Source organism: Manis pentadactyla, chromosome 1, assembly GCF_030020395.1.
Source record: "Manis pentadactyla isolate mManPen7 chromosome 1, mManPen7.hap1, whole genome shotgun sequence".
NCBI classification, from domain to species: Eukaryota; Metazoa; Chordata; class Mammalia; order Pholidota; family Manidae; genus Manis; species Manis pentadactyla.
The window spans coordinates 162,680,836-162,696,464 of NC_080019.1; the positions used below are offsets into that span (position 1 = coordinate 162,680,836).

At 34.9% G+C, this 15,629-nt stretch overlaps 1 protein-coding gene across 6 annotated transcripts in view; it reads right to left on the minus strand.

Moving 5' to 3' along the window:
* CBLB (Cbl proto-oncogene B) overlaps positions 1-15,629 on the minus strand; it is a 221,514-nt gene that overhangs the window by 36,872 nt on the left and 169,013 nt on the right. For all 6 annotated transcript variants that reach the window (XM_036930770.2, XM_036930766.2, XM_057502408.1 and 3 more), the window contains 4 exons: positions 12,860-13,006; positions 9,705-9,802; positions 9,458-9,589; positions 6,764-6,904 (listed from right to left, as the gene is read on the minus strand). In XM_036930770.2, the coding sequence (XP_036786665.2) occupies positions 6,764-6,904; positions 9,458-9,589; positions 9,705-9,802; positions 12,860-13,006 (518 nt within the window). The remainder of the gene's footprint in view (positions 1-6,763; positions 6,905-9,457; positions 9,590-9,704; positions 9,803-12,859; positions 13,007-15,629) is intronic.

Here is a 15,629-nt window from a genome sequence, read left to right on the forward strand (position 1 = left end):
AAGGGCCTAGTAGTTAGCCATGCTTTCTGCTTGGACTAGAAGAATTATAACCCTCACTCTTTGGTAGGTAGCATCCAGTGGATTCATGTGCTTCATGAGGACAGGAAGGCATCTAACAGAGTGGGTGACATGGGGCAATTCAATCAATATTTACTGATGAAAAATTAAACTCAAAACAATTTATTGAAAATAAGCTGTTAGAAACTGAAGTTGTATGTCTATAATTTGTGTCTTATCCATAAATTGCCTCAAACCTTCTAAATTATCAAATTATGTGGGGAAAAAAACCCAGGAATGCTAACATTAAATGATAATGGTTAAGAATCTTGAGTTTTCACTGAGGCATACAGGTGGCCACAGTACAAACTGAACACTTGTTAAAGGGTTTTGGTGACTTATGTCATATGGAAATGTAAGGAAATTGTTAAAAACAAAAATCTTTATGCTAACCGAACCAAATCATGGAGGTCCATATTTCAGAAGACATTACAGTATTACCAACAGGACAGACTGGAACAGTTAATATCAGCAGATTCAACATAACTGAATTTTTTTCATGATAATTCTAAGGGTTCAGTGGATAGTTTATTATGTCTTTTTAAAAAAAATTTCTACTCCTCACTTAAAATGTTGAAGAACTGCAGGAAATTGGAGGAAGGTGCTGTAGAAAGAGCTTGAACCCACCTCCTCCTACTTATACACTGAACTTACACCTACACACAAAGCAGTTAATTTTGAGGAAGAACTGAGGACTAAGTGAATATCTGCATAACAAGGGATAGAAAGATCACATTAAAAAAATGGCAGGAGAGAGGGAGACATGGTAACAGAGGGAGCCCTGCTGCCAACACGGTGAAGCACGGTGGGAACAGATAAGCCTGAGGGCTTAGTGCAGAGAAAAGCTGCACTTTACAGTGTATCTAGACTATAACTAAAGCACCTGCCATTTGGCAAGGAAATGGCTGGAACTCTCTCTGGATTGGAGGTATGTGAGCACCATCATTTGCACTCTTTCCCCAAATTAAGAGTGGGGGAACAGGATTACAGCGCACATTTCAGATTTAGTCTAGGCGGTTTCCTAGCCCCCAGACTCACCAGCCAGAGTGCACTTGGGCTATAGTAGCACTATGGGTACAGAACTGTCACTTCTGCCCCTGGAGAGCACACCCTGGCCACCACTGCTCCACAGATGCTGCCCCAGTAGCTGTGGAGGCTGGGCTTTCCTGGAGGCTGCACCTGGGTCTGCTGTCTCCCTGCCAGTGTGGACACCATCAGTACCCACTCAGTGGTCCCTCTGACTGCATCCCACTCCATCCATGCCCTAAGAGCCCTGACACCAGGGCATCCCCAGCTCACTCATTAGGACTCCAGTCAGCCAACCAGCCAAAACCACCAGGCACATGCAGTCTCTCCAGGGGACTTTTCCTACACAAGGCCAATCCTTCCAGACTGTGAGAGGTAGCCCTTTCGACCAATTCACAGAATCCAGCACAGAAAATCAAACAAAATGAGGAGACACAGCAATATGCTTAAAACAAAACAACATGACAAAACTTCAGAAAAAGAACTAAATGAACCAGTTAAACAGCCTACCAGACTAGAGTTCAAAGTAATGGTTATAAAGATGCTCACCAGACTTGAAAGAGGGGTGGATGAACTTAGTGAGAACCTCTACAAAATATAAAAAAGAACCAAGCAGAGATAAAGAATACAATAAATGAAATGAAAAATACACTAGAAGGAATCAGTAGAAGATTAGAGGATACAGAAAAATGTGCCAGTGATTTGGAAGGCAGAGTAATGGAAAGCACCCAAGCTGAACAGCAGAAAGATAAAAGAATAAAAAGAAATGAGGATAGGTTAAGGAAACTAGAACAATATCAAATGTCCAAACATTCACATTATAGAAGTCCCAGAAGGAGAAGAGAGAGAGAAAGGGATTGAAAGCTTACTTGAAGAAATAACACCTGAAAATATTCCTAACCTAGAGAAGGACAGATATGCAGGTCCAGGAAGCAGAAAAAGCTCCAAACAAGATAAACCCAAGGAGGTCCATACCAAGACATGTCATCATTAAAATGTCAAAGATCAAAGACAAAGAGTCTTAAAAGCTGTAGGAGAGGAAAGCAACAAGGTACCTACAAGAAAACCCCATAAGGCTCTCAGCTGATTTTTCAGCAGAAACTCTGACAGAGGTTCTCAGGACAGAAAACAGTGGCAAGATATATTCAAAGTGCTGAAAGAGAAAAACCTGCAACCGAGAATACTCTACCCACAAGGTTACCATTCAGAATGGAAGGAGAGATAAAGAACTTCACAGATAAACATGAATTAAGAGGGTTTGCCACTAAACCTTATAGGAAGTGTTAAAGGGTCTTCTTTAAGTAGAAAAGACAAGACCCCAACTAGAAGCAAGAAAAATATAAAAGGGAAAAACAAAATATATCAGAAGTAATAGATAAGGTACTTAACAGCTAATATGAAGGTCAGAGACAAAAGTGGTAAAATAAATTACATCTAAACATAGTTAAGGGAATCACTAAATAAAATGGTGTGAAAGAAGGCAACATATACATGAAATATAGAGGAGGGGGTGTAAAAATTGTACTGTTAGAATATGAAGTTAAGCGACCATCAAGTTATTATAGATTGCTATAATAGGATGTCATATGTGAACCCCACAGTAACAATAAGCTAAAAACCTATAATGGATACACAAAAAATAAACAGAAGGCAATCTAGCCATGAAACTGAAGGGATGGAAAAAGATATTCCATGCAAATGGGAATGAAAAAACTGGAGTAGCAATACTTACCAAAGTAGAGTTTAAAACAAAATAACAAGTGACAAAGAAGGACATTATAATGATTAAGAGCTCAATCCAATAAAAAGGTATAAAAATTGTAAATATCTATGTACCCAACAGAGGAAAACCTAAATCTATGAAGTAAATATTAATAGACATAAAGGGGGAGATTGGAATACAATAATAGTAGGAACCTTTAATACCCTACTTAACATCACCCAGACAGAAAACCAATGAAGAAACAATAGATTTGAATGACACATTAGACCAAATGGAATTAACAGATATATACAGAACATCATATCCAAATATAATAGAATACACATTCAAGTGCACATTCTTTTCAAGTGGAACATTGTTCAGAATACCTAAAATGTTAGGCCACAAAGCAAGTTTCAATAAATTTAAGAAGACTAAAATCATATCAAGCACCTTTTCTGACCACAGTGGTATGAAACTGGCAATCAGTCACAAGAAAAAAAGAAAAAACACCTGGAGGCTAACCAGTTACTAAACAACCAAATGGATCATCAGAGAAATTTAAAAAAATACTTGGAGAACAGTGAAAATAGAAATATAATAGTCCAACATAATTAGGATGCTGGAAAAGCACTCCTAAGAGGGAAGTTTATAGTGATACAGGCCCACCTCAAAAAGTAAGAAGCATCTCAAATAATCTAACCTGGCACTAAAGGAACTATAAAACAGAACAAACAAAGCCCAGAGTTAGTAGAAGAATGGAAACAACAAAGATCAGAACTGAAATAAGTGAAATAGAGATTAAAAAAGCAATGCAAAAGATGAGTGAAACTGAGAGCTGGTTCTCTGAAAAAGATAAAATTGATAAACCTTTAGCTGGCTTCATCAAGAAAAAAGAGAAAGGACTCAAAATCAGAAATGAAAGAGAAGTTACAACTGACACTACAGCAATCCAATGACTTAAAAGAGTATTATGAAAAAGTGTGTGCCAAAAAATAGGACCACTTAAAAGAAACAGAAAATCTGAACAGACTAGTAATGAAATTGAATTGATGTAAAAAAATTCCCAACAAACAAAATTCTGGGACCAGATGGCTTCAGAAGTGAATTCTATCAAATATTTACCAAGAAGTTAAAACCTATCCTAATCAAACTATTTCAAAAAATTGAAGAGGAAAAAAAGCTTCCTGATTCATTCTACAAGACATCACCCTGGTACCAAAACCAGATGGGGACAGAAAAAAAAATAACAGCCCAATATCCCTGATGAACATTGATGCAAAATTCCTCAACAAAACATTAGCAAACACATTAAAAAGATCATTCACTATTAAAGTAGGATTTACTCCAGGGACGAAAGTATGGTTCAATATCCACAAATCAATCAATGTGATACATCACATGAACAAAAGGAAGGATAAAAGCCATATGATCATCTCATAGATGCTGAAAAAGCATTTGACAAAGTTCAACATCCATTCATGATAAAAACCCTCAACAAAGTGGGTATAGAGGGCACATTTTTCAACATAATAAAGGCCATATATGACAAACCCACAGCTAATATCATATTCAATGGTGAAAACCTGAAAGCTTCTCCTCTAAGATCAGGAAAAAGACAAGGATGCCCACTTTCACCACTTTCATTCAACATGGTCCTATACATCCTAGACAAAGCAGTTGGACAAGAAAAATAAAAGGCATCCAGGTTGGTAAGGAAGAAGTAAAGTTGTCACTTTTGCAGATGATGTTATATAACCTTAATGACTCCACTAAAAAATGGCTTGAACTAACAAGTGAGTTCAATAAAAGTCAAATGATACAAAATCAATAAACAGAAACTTGTCACATTTTCTATATACAAATGATGAACTAGAGAAAGAGAAATGAAGAAAACACTCCATTTACAAATGCATTGAAAAGAATAAAATAAAAGCTACAGTAGTCAAAACAGTATAGTACTGGCACAAGAACATATACACAGACAGACCAATGGAATAGAATGGAGGGCCCAAAAATAAACCCACACCTATATGGTCAAGTAATACATGACAAAGGAAGCAAGAATATGCAATGGGGAAAAAGATAGTTTCTTTAGTAATGGTGTTAGGAAAACTGGAATAGCTACATGCAAAAGAATGAAACTGACTTATACCATACACAAAAATGAACTTAAAATGGGTGAAAGACCTAAATATGAGAACTGAAACCATAAAACTCCTAGAAGGAAACAAGCAGGAAACTCTTGAACATCAACATTAGTAATTTTTTTTTCCTGGTTATGGCTCTCCAGGCAAGGGAAACAAAAGCAAAAATAAACTAAACATCAAACTAAAAAGCTTCTGCATAGCAAGGAAACCAGCAACAAAATAAATTAAAAGTCAACCTACTGTATGGGAGAAGATATTTGCAAATGACATATCTGATAAGGGGCTAACATCCAAAAAGAACTCATACAACTCAACACCAAAAGAACCAATCTGATTTAAAAATGGGTAAAGGACCTAAGATATTTGTCCAAAGAAGACTTACAGATAGCCAGCAGACACAAGAAAAGGTGCCCAACATCAGTAATTATCAGGGAAATGCAGATCAAAAATACACAATGTGGTATCACTGCATACCAGGCAGATTGGCTAATATCAACAAGACAAGAAATAAGTTTTGGTGAGGATCTGGAGAACACAACACAGAACCATTGCACACTGCTGGTGAGATTCCAAATTGGTGCAGGCAGTGTGGAAAGTGGTATGGAGATTTCCCAAAAAACTAAAAATAGAAATACCATATGACCCAGCAATTTTTCTTCTGGGAATGTTCCTGAAGAAAACAAAATCATTAATTCAAAAAGATATATGTACTCCTATTTTATTACAGCATTATTTATAACTGCCAAGATAATAAATCAAGCAAAGTATATATCAATACATGAATGGATAAAGAAGATGTGGTACATACATAAAATGGAATATTACTCAGCTATAAAAGTGAATGAAATCTTGTCATTTGCAGTAACATGGAAGGACCTACAGGATATTATACTAAGTGGAGTAAGTCAGAGAACAACATATACCTTATGGTTTCACTAATATGTGGAACTGAAAAATCACAGAAAAACAAAACAGAAACAGACTCATAAACAGAGGTAATGAAATTTTGCTTATCGTCAGTTGGGGGGAATGGGTGAAATAGGTGAAGGGGGTAAGGAGGTCTAAACTTCAAACTTATATAAAGTAAGTTAGTCACAGTAATAGAAGTACAACATAGGGAATATAGCTAATAATCTTGTAATGTCCTATATACTGTCTCTAATGACAGTAACTACACTTGTGCTGAGTATTTTGTAATGTATATAATTGTTGAATCACAAGTTATTCATCTAAAACCGATACAATATTGTATATAAATTATATTTCAATTAAAAAAACAGGGAAAAAAGCTGTGCATTTTTTCCTTGAAAACCAGTAATTTGAGTAGATATATTGAGACACTAACAATAGAAATACAAACAAGAAAATGCAGATATTTCAGAAAACCTTCTATTGTTATAACAATGTAACTTACCAAAATACTATCTTTTTGAATAAAATTATGACTCTAAGGCACATCTAGTAATATTTTAAAAACTTATTAGAAAATAGTATTGTACTCAGATAGGGAGACAGAGTCTAAATTGTATCCCTTTCACTATTAGCCACTCATGGCGTCCTTCTGGTTCTCAGGGTGTCTGGTAATCCAGGCATGGTGCTTGCTCTAGGTAATCTCTACTGCACCATTCCAGAATTCTACGATTCCTTACTGCTTTTGCCATTAAACTGACTGACTGACTGACAAACCCACCTGACTGCTATTTTCCACACTTAAGATTTTTTTTTCTAGGAAGCCAGAAACCAATGAATTACTAATATGTACTTGACAGTAGATCTTAGGAATATTTTTGCTTAAAGTGGAAAGTTTTCCTTGGCTTTTCTCCCCTACCTGAAGGAAGAAGGAAGAGGTCCTGTCCTGAGGGTGGCCGGCTACCGGGGCCAGGAGGTTTTGGATGTTCGGTGAGACTGTGCCTTGCAGGGGGTGGGGGAGGCGGGAGGGATGGGGGGAGGGCCTCAAAAGCATCTTCACCTGTATTTAAAGAAAGGCCAGTATTAACAACATAACTTCATCACCCAAAACACAGTATCAGGCCAAAGTAAAGATTTGATTTTTCTCTTGTGGCTTATAAGGAATTTTACCTGCAGCATTTATCCAATTCATCAACTTTGATAATGAGAGCTAATTATTTTGTGGGAATGTTTGAAGAGAACACAGACACAGAAACACACACACACACACATGGGCGCAGGTGAACCTTCTCTCCCAGGCCTTTCTATTAAAAGGCAGCATTGAAGGTTATGAAGCAGCTTATTATTTAGTTGTTAACCTTTATACTATTAAGACATGGTAAGTTTGAACAACAAATTATTATAAGTCACACCACCAAAACAGAATTATTCATATAATGATAAGAGTTGATAGCTTTTAATCAGAAAGTCACATTATGCACAAAGAATTTAATGTCATGGAATTTTAAAGTTTAGTCCATTGGATTTTAATTCACTTAAACTAATGTTCCATATGTTTCATTGTCAAAATATATAGAAAATGTGCCTACAATAAAGAAATATAGTATTTTTCTCCTTATCCACTATCTCTGAAGAGGAACAGTTAAATATAGAACTACCTTTTGTGGTCCCAAAGCTGGTTACTGATATTTGCATATTTCCCAGTATTAGTAACTACAGAATATTGCAGCATGCTTTTATATCTACTTATTTTTCCCTGCCACTTCTTACTCTTCTACTCATATTTTCCCTTATCTTGATTAAAAAAAACCCTGCAGTGTATGTATTTTTCTAAGTGATCTCAAATACCCTGACTGAAACAGGATATAAACAAACACCTACATATTCCAGTAATAAAAATTCATACATATTTAAATTTACTGATTTAAACATGAAGGTGTACTTAAAGAAAAATGGTTTTACTATTCATCCAGCTTGCCTTGTAAAAAAATACTCAACATGTTTTCTTTAATGATTATGTTTTTTCTAATTTAAAATATTTGAAGGTAAAGGGGAGAGAAAGCTTTGTCCCCAATCTTCAACTGTTTGCTGTATTAATCTAATTCATGCAGATCCTTTTTCAGCCCTAAATGTCAGGCACCGCATGAGGCACATGGGTAATGTGAAGATCACAATCATAAGGCCCTGATCCAGGGAACTTAGATTACACAAAGAGATCTAAGTTCACAAACAGGTATGATTCACAGGTGGAAGTCCCATAGGTCCCACAGAGAGAGAGAGATGCATTAAAACAGGTAAGAGACATGTGGAAAGTGGCATTCAGCAAAGTGCTACTGTTACTAAGAACAGAAAGGCCTGGGATATGATGCACTCAAATACATTTATTCATTAAATGCAAGAGTGGTGTCTTTGAGGCAGGGTGAACAGTATAAATAGCATGAGATGTACATGAAGGTCTTGAGGAAGGTCTAGTTAAAAAGACAGGTTGGAACATCTATCTGCATTGTCCAATGTGGTAATCACCATCCGCATATAGCTATTCAGTCTCAATTTATATCAACTAAAAGTCAGTTACATGGTTGTACATGTTAATATATAGATCATTCACATCACCACATAAAGTTCTACTGGACAATGCTGATCTAGATCATGACGACTTGGCCAACAGGCCAGAATCCAGCACACAGAAAGAAGTAGAAGGGGCAGAAAGGGCTGTAGGTAAAGAAAGAAGTTAGGATGCTCTTACAATTCATGTAGGGGAGAATAAGTACTGAACTACAGAAAGAACAGGTACAAAATATATCACAATTGTATAACTGGAAACACTGGTTGATGGGGAAAACTGAAAGGTTCATATTTCATAATAAATTCAGATAAGCTTATAAACAGACCTTCATCATACATTGTTTTGTTATGGTGACTTGTTACTGTACAGCCTTAAAGTGTGTGGAGGTTTTGTCTTCCTCTAAAAGTAGGGTGAGAAGCTTCTTAACCAAGAATTAATGAAATAAACACAGACCCCAGCACCAACCGGCTTTAACATGTACACACCTGTGTGCACCTTCGCATGTGTGTATGTACATACGTTAGTGTACTTCATATTGAAATTTGAAACAAATTGAGATTCTTTGGATTTGTTGTAATTGAAATGATTATAAACATTTATTCTCAGCTCCCACAAAAAAATATATGATTTTCTATAATGTAAACAGCTAAATGGAAATGAGTCATTTTATTGTGAAAGAAAAAGTAAGTACACATGCATTAAGAATTGTACTTAAAAGAAAATCTCAGATGAACACTTCAAATCTACTAGAATATATGCCTGGGGAATGAATGATGCTCTTAAGGTTTTTTAGACTGCATTTAATACATGAAGAGACAACTTGATAAAACGCTGACTGATGATCAGCTATTTATACTGTTGCTTCAAATCATCTAAATAGAGTAATAGTCACATGAACTTGAGAGCCACCATCACCTGGAAATCCATTCTAATTCAAATTCATAACCCTGTGGGTCTGTGTTGCACTGAACTCTGAAATCTGATAATTCAGATATTAATAGAAAGAAGAGCCAGGGTGGCTTGTTTGAAATTTTTAAAGGTTTCAACCTAATGGAGGGATGAGAAGATCATAATCAGAGGGCGTCCTGTTGAGTGAAGACCCATGCTTTGGATTGTCCCGAGTTGGAGGCCTGGCAGGTGGTAATGGCACTGGATCAGAGGCTGAATCAAAAACATCTCCTAGAGGATAACACAAAATCTTAATGTATTTTCAGTACAACAATGGCATGGAATTTTGCCTTTAAATTCTGACCATTAAGATGTAGAACACAAAGAGAATATGATTTATACATACCCTTTAAATATATGCCTAACTCAGGGATGTTTGATTTTGTCATGTCTGAAGATGTACCATGTGTTCCATTTAATATACAGTGACCATTATCGCAAGACCTAAAGCAGGGATCAAAGGACAAAAATCATAAGGATAATCACTTTCCCTTTAAAAGTCACTTGGAGGGGTGATGGAAACTATCAACCCTGCTCACATGATAAAGTTTGAAAATAAACAGAATTTCCTTTTCTGGAAAAAGTATAAGTAATACTGCCTAGATACTCTTACCCAAATACTTTTACAAAGCAGAAATAAATATCCATGGGAGACAAATAATCTCCCTTTTTTTTTTAAGTGAAACCAAGAATTGCAAGGGCCAAAAAATTGTTGATACCCTAAACACATCTGTGAAGTTAACATATTGTTTTGGAAGAGATAAATACTTTGTCAAGTTCTTGAAGAAAGAAATATAATACAAAAAATATGTAACAGTCCCAATGACTTCATTATTTGTTCATGGTATTCAACATTCTATTTTTATTTCTATAATGTAAGGTTTCCTTACAATAAACTAGAGCTCATCAAAGGAGAATTATTAAACATTCCATAAGTCCATTATAATTCTGATAGGCCTATTCAAAGACCTAGAGTCTATGATGTAATTTAACTACTGCTATGAACAACACTGGCACTTCCGACAACTGTAGAAAAACAATTTTAGCAAAAGCCTTGGGTACATGACAAATATTTTAGTCTGAGGATCTGTAAATGATAATACTAAAAACATTTTTGTTGTTATTGGCACTAATACTTTCGGATCATACTATGGACACAGTGGACAAACTGGGTCACGGGGGATATGTAACAGCAGGAAAAGATAATGGAGCATATTTTGTTTTCAGAATATAGCTGTTCAACAATGAACTCTCTGTTCATCAAGTTATCCTGCTCACAAAGAGCTACAGGAAACAGGGTTTATATTTTACTTTTTTCTGATTTGCTCTGAATTCTTGGAGCAAAAAAAGTACACACATAATGGAGGAGACAGTGGATGTCTGAGTAGTTACTGCAGCAGTGCTTCACCTGAAACTCACTTCCATTCTTTCTGGTGGCTGCGTTTCTTTAAGGGGCCAGAGACGGTTCACTTAAAAATAGTTATGAATTGAATTTTCATAATGAGTGATTTTTGCTGAACCTGAATTGAATTAATTCATCTACTATTTAACTTTTTCCACATATTGACAGTATACTTCTGATACTTCAAATGGGTAAAATAAACATAAGGAAAGGAACTGTTTAAGCTTAAAGAGTGCTTAGGAGAGGATATAAGGTAGTTCATCCATTAGCTTTCAAGAAAAAATGAGATAAAAAAATTCACCCCAATTAAGTTTAGGGATTATCAACATTTATTACTTCTCTGTAATAGTCGGAAGAGGGTAATGGTGGTCATAATTCAGATTTATTTTCAGGATTTGGGAGGCCTGCCACCAAAAGTATCCAATATGATGTGACAACTAAAACTGAATATATATAAAATACCCCTCACTTCTCCAGCAATGAAAAAAATGAGATCCCAGGAGACCAAGGAAGCTCATCTTAGTTCAGTTTTTAAAAATTACTACACATTTGTAAGAGCCAAAGGAACTGAAAATTGTAACAATTTATATCTGATGTGAAGGAATAACGTTTTCTGTAATAAGAGTGGTAGACATTTGGTTCTTCTGATACAACAGATTGCCTCTGTGTTTGTCTGCTAAATGATAGTATTTTATCAAAAATGTGTTAAACACCAGCAATTAGCAAGAAATGCCTTGGTTCTTGCTTTGAAATACAAAGCCTTGGACTGCAGTGTTAATAATCCTAGCTAACAATTCTGCAGAATGCTGGTAATTCTAACCAGGATCTCTCATTAACACAGATCTCTGGATAAAAGACAGATTTGCCCCTCTTTTCCACATAATGCATTTTCTACCTCAGTATGATACTAAAAAAAAGCATTGGAACTGTTTTTAGATTTTTCATCTGAAAAGAAGGGAACACTCCACTCATAAAATACTTTCCACTGATTGACTTGACCTCAAAAGAAAACGGAACACTTAGTAAAGATGACAGATGAGTGAAGTGTTCAATGGCTCTCTTGTTCCCTAGTCAGCCAAGGAATACTGCAAGGCAGACGGCTGGACTACCAGTACACAGTGAGCCTTCTTCTATGTGCCAAGCCTAGCTCTGGGGATGCTATTATAACAAAGGAAACTGGGGCTCAAAGTAAATTTTGAATCTGAGTGAGACTTGATTTATTGAATACCTCCTATAAATCTGCTAATAAACAGAAATTATATTATTTTAGATTATGGTTTACTAATTCAATTATATAAATGTAGAATTATCCTTCTACTTAGAGACAAAATAGTATTTCAGTATATACCACCCATTTTCAACAGTTTTTATATACCCCAATGGGGCTGCTACTTCAAAGACCAAGGACGTTTCCATTATAAATGTGAGTATAAATAACTGACAAGAAGACAACACTATTCCTCACATTGTTATTTGATCCAAGGAAATCACATTGTTATTTGATCCAAGGAAAAGTAAGACAGTACCTGACAAACAGTTAAGAGAAATAAGTTTAGGTATTTTCTTTTTTTTTGTTGTTGTTGATTGGTTTTTATTTCTTACAGATCTGAATAGAATTAGGTAGCATATCAAGAATATAAATTTCTACTCTTCACATCATGAATACAAATTCTAAGGTTGGCATAATATCTTAGTTTCTGAGCATTAATTTTTCTTCATGAGATGTATGCTTAGAACTGATAAAATACATTGAAATTAACATATTGAACATTCATGCATTAATCATTGCTACATGTAACCTACAGGAAAGTTTTTATTAGAGTATAATTTGTTTTTTGGGGAAAGAGGGGCAATAAAATGTTCCATTAGATATACTAGTCAACTAATTTAATTAAATGACTTCCCAATTAATGAGAAATCTGCATCTTTTAGTTTTCTCTGAAAGTAGTGCAGAAAACAGTATACAGGAAGAAGCAGCTTTGTGTAAGAAATCAAGGGTTTTTAATTTAACAGATGTGATTCAATTACCCAAAAACAAACACCACAAATGATTATGCTTCTACAGATGTGAGGTGATAAAACGCTGTGCGTTTTCTTACCTAAGAGGGAGCTTTACATTATGACAATGAGATGGTTGCGGATTCAGGGCAACAGGGTGGGATGAAGGCATCTTGTATTCATCGGCATCTTCCTCTACTGGGTCTCTTGTTTTCTCTGAAAGGGAATTTGCTAATGGACCAGTACACCTACCAGAGGAAGGGAAAAAAATCTAGTCAAGTTTCAGCATAATAATTCAGAACAGGCAAGTCCAATGTGACACAGTCAAATCAAAGAAGCTACTTTGCACTAATTTTCATTTCTCAATTACATGGTAACATCAGAAGGGCTGTTCTTACACTAAATACAGAAGAAAAGGATTTTCAATCTTCTGTTGATTCCACTGATGGGATAAAATAATTTTCATAGAATAAGAAAAACTGGTAATCTGACACCAAAACATGTCTTGGGAGTTGTAAGAGAATGCATAAAATTATTCAACCCAAAGTTATTAAAATATTAATACTTTGTTCCAATGTAACTTAAAATGGGTAAACTAAGATGTAATATATATTCATGATAGTTTTATATATTAATGAAATTTTTACAGAAAGGTCCAACTCTCTGTCTCTTGTATTACATAGTTGAAAAAAAAAGTTTAACTAAATGAAACAATTCTGTGAAGTTCAGATGCAATTCAAATTCTTAATTTTTTTTCCAACAACAAGAACTAAAAAATGACTAGAAAATTAGAAGTAGATAATAAGAGAACTTATTAAGTCTTTGAAGTAGAATACTTTTTTTAGACTTTAATTCCCTGGCTAACTAAAAATGAATGGAAATGAGTAAAACAATCACCTCAAATCAAAAGAAGTTTTGAAGCATTTTACTCATTCATGACAGTAAATAAAACAAAACAACCCAAAACAAAAGCCTAGTGTTCTCGGTTATTGCAAATGGAGTTTAATTCTTGCTGATGCCAGTGAAAAATACCAAAGTAGAAATGCACAAACCTGCCTGGACCAACTCCAGTTTATAAGACACTGGAGATACATATGACCCAAGGCTTTTTGTTAATCATCATGGACCTAATGATAAATATGTTTTATTAAAAAAAATTTTTTTTAATCTTTGAGACTGCAATTTTGAAGCACCTTCTGTAGAGGGAGCAAGAGGCCTTTGGTATATGAGTCATCAAGCCTGAAATAACGTTTTCCTTTTGATTTCTCACTAGTTAGAATAAAGACAATTTTAAGCGCTTCTCTTTGTGTCCATTATCTAAAGGTTTTCAAATTTTAACTCCATATCTGAGTCTCTAGGAAGTTGAGATTAAAGAAAAATCTCTCCTAAGATTTTTCAAAAGTGTGTTTTTACCCATTTTTGAAGACTTGATTTCAATACCGATTTTTGAATTCATTTGAGTGACCTCTGATTCAAATGACAGTTTATGGTGAGATGAAAGCACAGTGACAGAAAGTCCACTGTCGCTGCACAGAGCACAAGCTGCCAACCTTACTAATAACCTAAAGGTCACACCTACTGTGGTATATGACCTTGGGAGAAGTACATTCCAAATGAGGCCTGTGGGTATACATTAGGGCATGACAGCAGGAATTTCACCATTACCTTTCTCAGGTTCTTACACACACGGATATCAATTTAGCTGACTTGAGGACCAGAATGGACTCCATTAACAAATGAAATGTGAAAAATACACATCCTTTCTATGTCCTAATATACTCTGATTCCTAATGAATCTTTTTTCCTATACAATTCAAGCAGATACTGTAAAAGACATATTGACCAGATATTTAACAACCTCATCAGTGTCAAGAGTATTCTATAATCTGCCTGCTGCGGGTTACATACATCCAAGATTTAACCGTTTCCAAAGAAGCACTGCATTCTGAGGCAAGAACAGACGGTTTCTGAAATCACATCTATGTGGTGCATTCTGTATTTTCTCTTCAATAATGAGAAAATTCATCTGGGTAATAATCACCCCTTACCTTTTTGCATTACTGCAAATCAACAGATGGGATATTTCTGAAGGAAATGAAAATAAAGCCCATCTTATATTTTATGGAATAATAGGAACTTATTTCTAAAATAATAGATTATTAGCTTAAATGGATTTCAGTGAATTCTGTCCAGAAGTAAAAAAAAGTCTTAAAGTAGTATTTGAATCTAAATCTGAAAAAACTGCTTAGATACCCATTTATCACCATTTTAATAAAATTCTAGAGGGTCAGGTTTTTTCTTCTCCATTATACTTTTAAATGAGAACTTATTGTATCAGTAAATAATTCTAGTTGGATTAAAGATAAGCCGATTTATAACTAACATTCCAGTGCATTTTATTCAATAATAATACACACATTTTATATAAAATTGATCCTATCCAGTTCTGATGGGAAAATAAAAGCAGTTTCTATCATAAAAAAAAGGGAATGCAAACTATGGACTTTGTGTGGTTACGTGTCATTGTATGTTCATCGGTGGTATGAGATGTACCCCTCTGGTGGAAGGTATTAAGGGGGGTAGGAGGTTTATGGGAACTCTTTACTTTCTCCTCAATTTTGCTGTGAATCTAAAAGTGCTCTACAAAATTAAAGTCTTAATTAAAAAAAAATAGAAGAGGAAGTACAAATAAGATATAGTAGTTGTACATAAAATACAAAATTTCAATTCATGCAAATAATTACAGTATTTGTAATTATATGTGGGATTTCTTTCCCCTTCAAAAACTCATTAAAAAAGCAGGTTCAATTTTACTTAAACTAAATAAGCATCTTTCACAAACAACTATGTTGAATATTCTTAGTGGCCTTC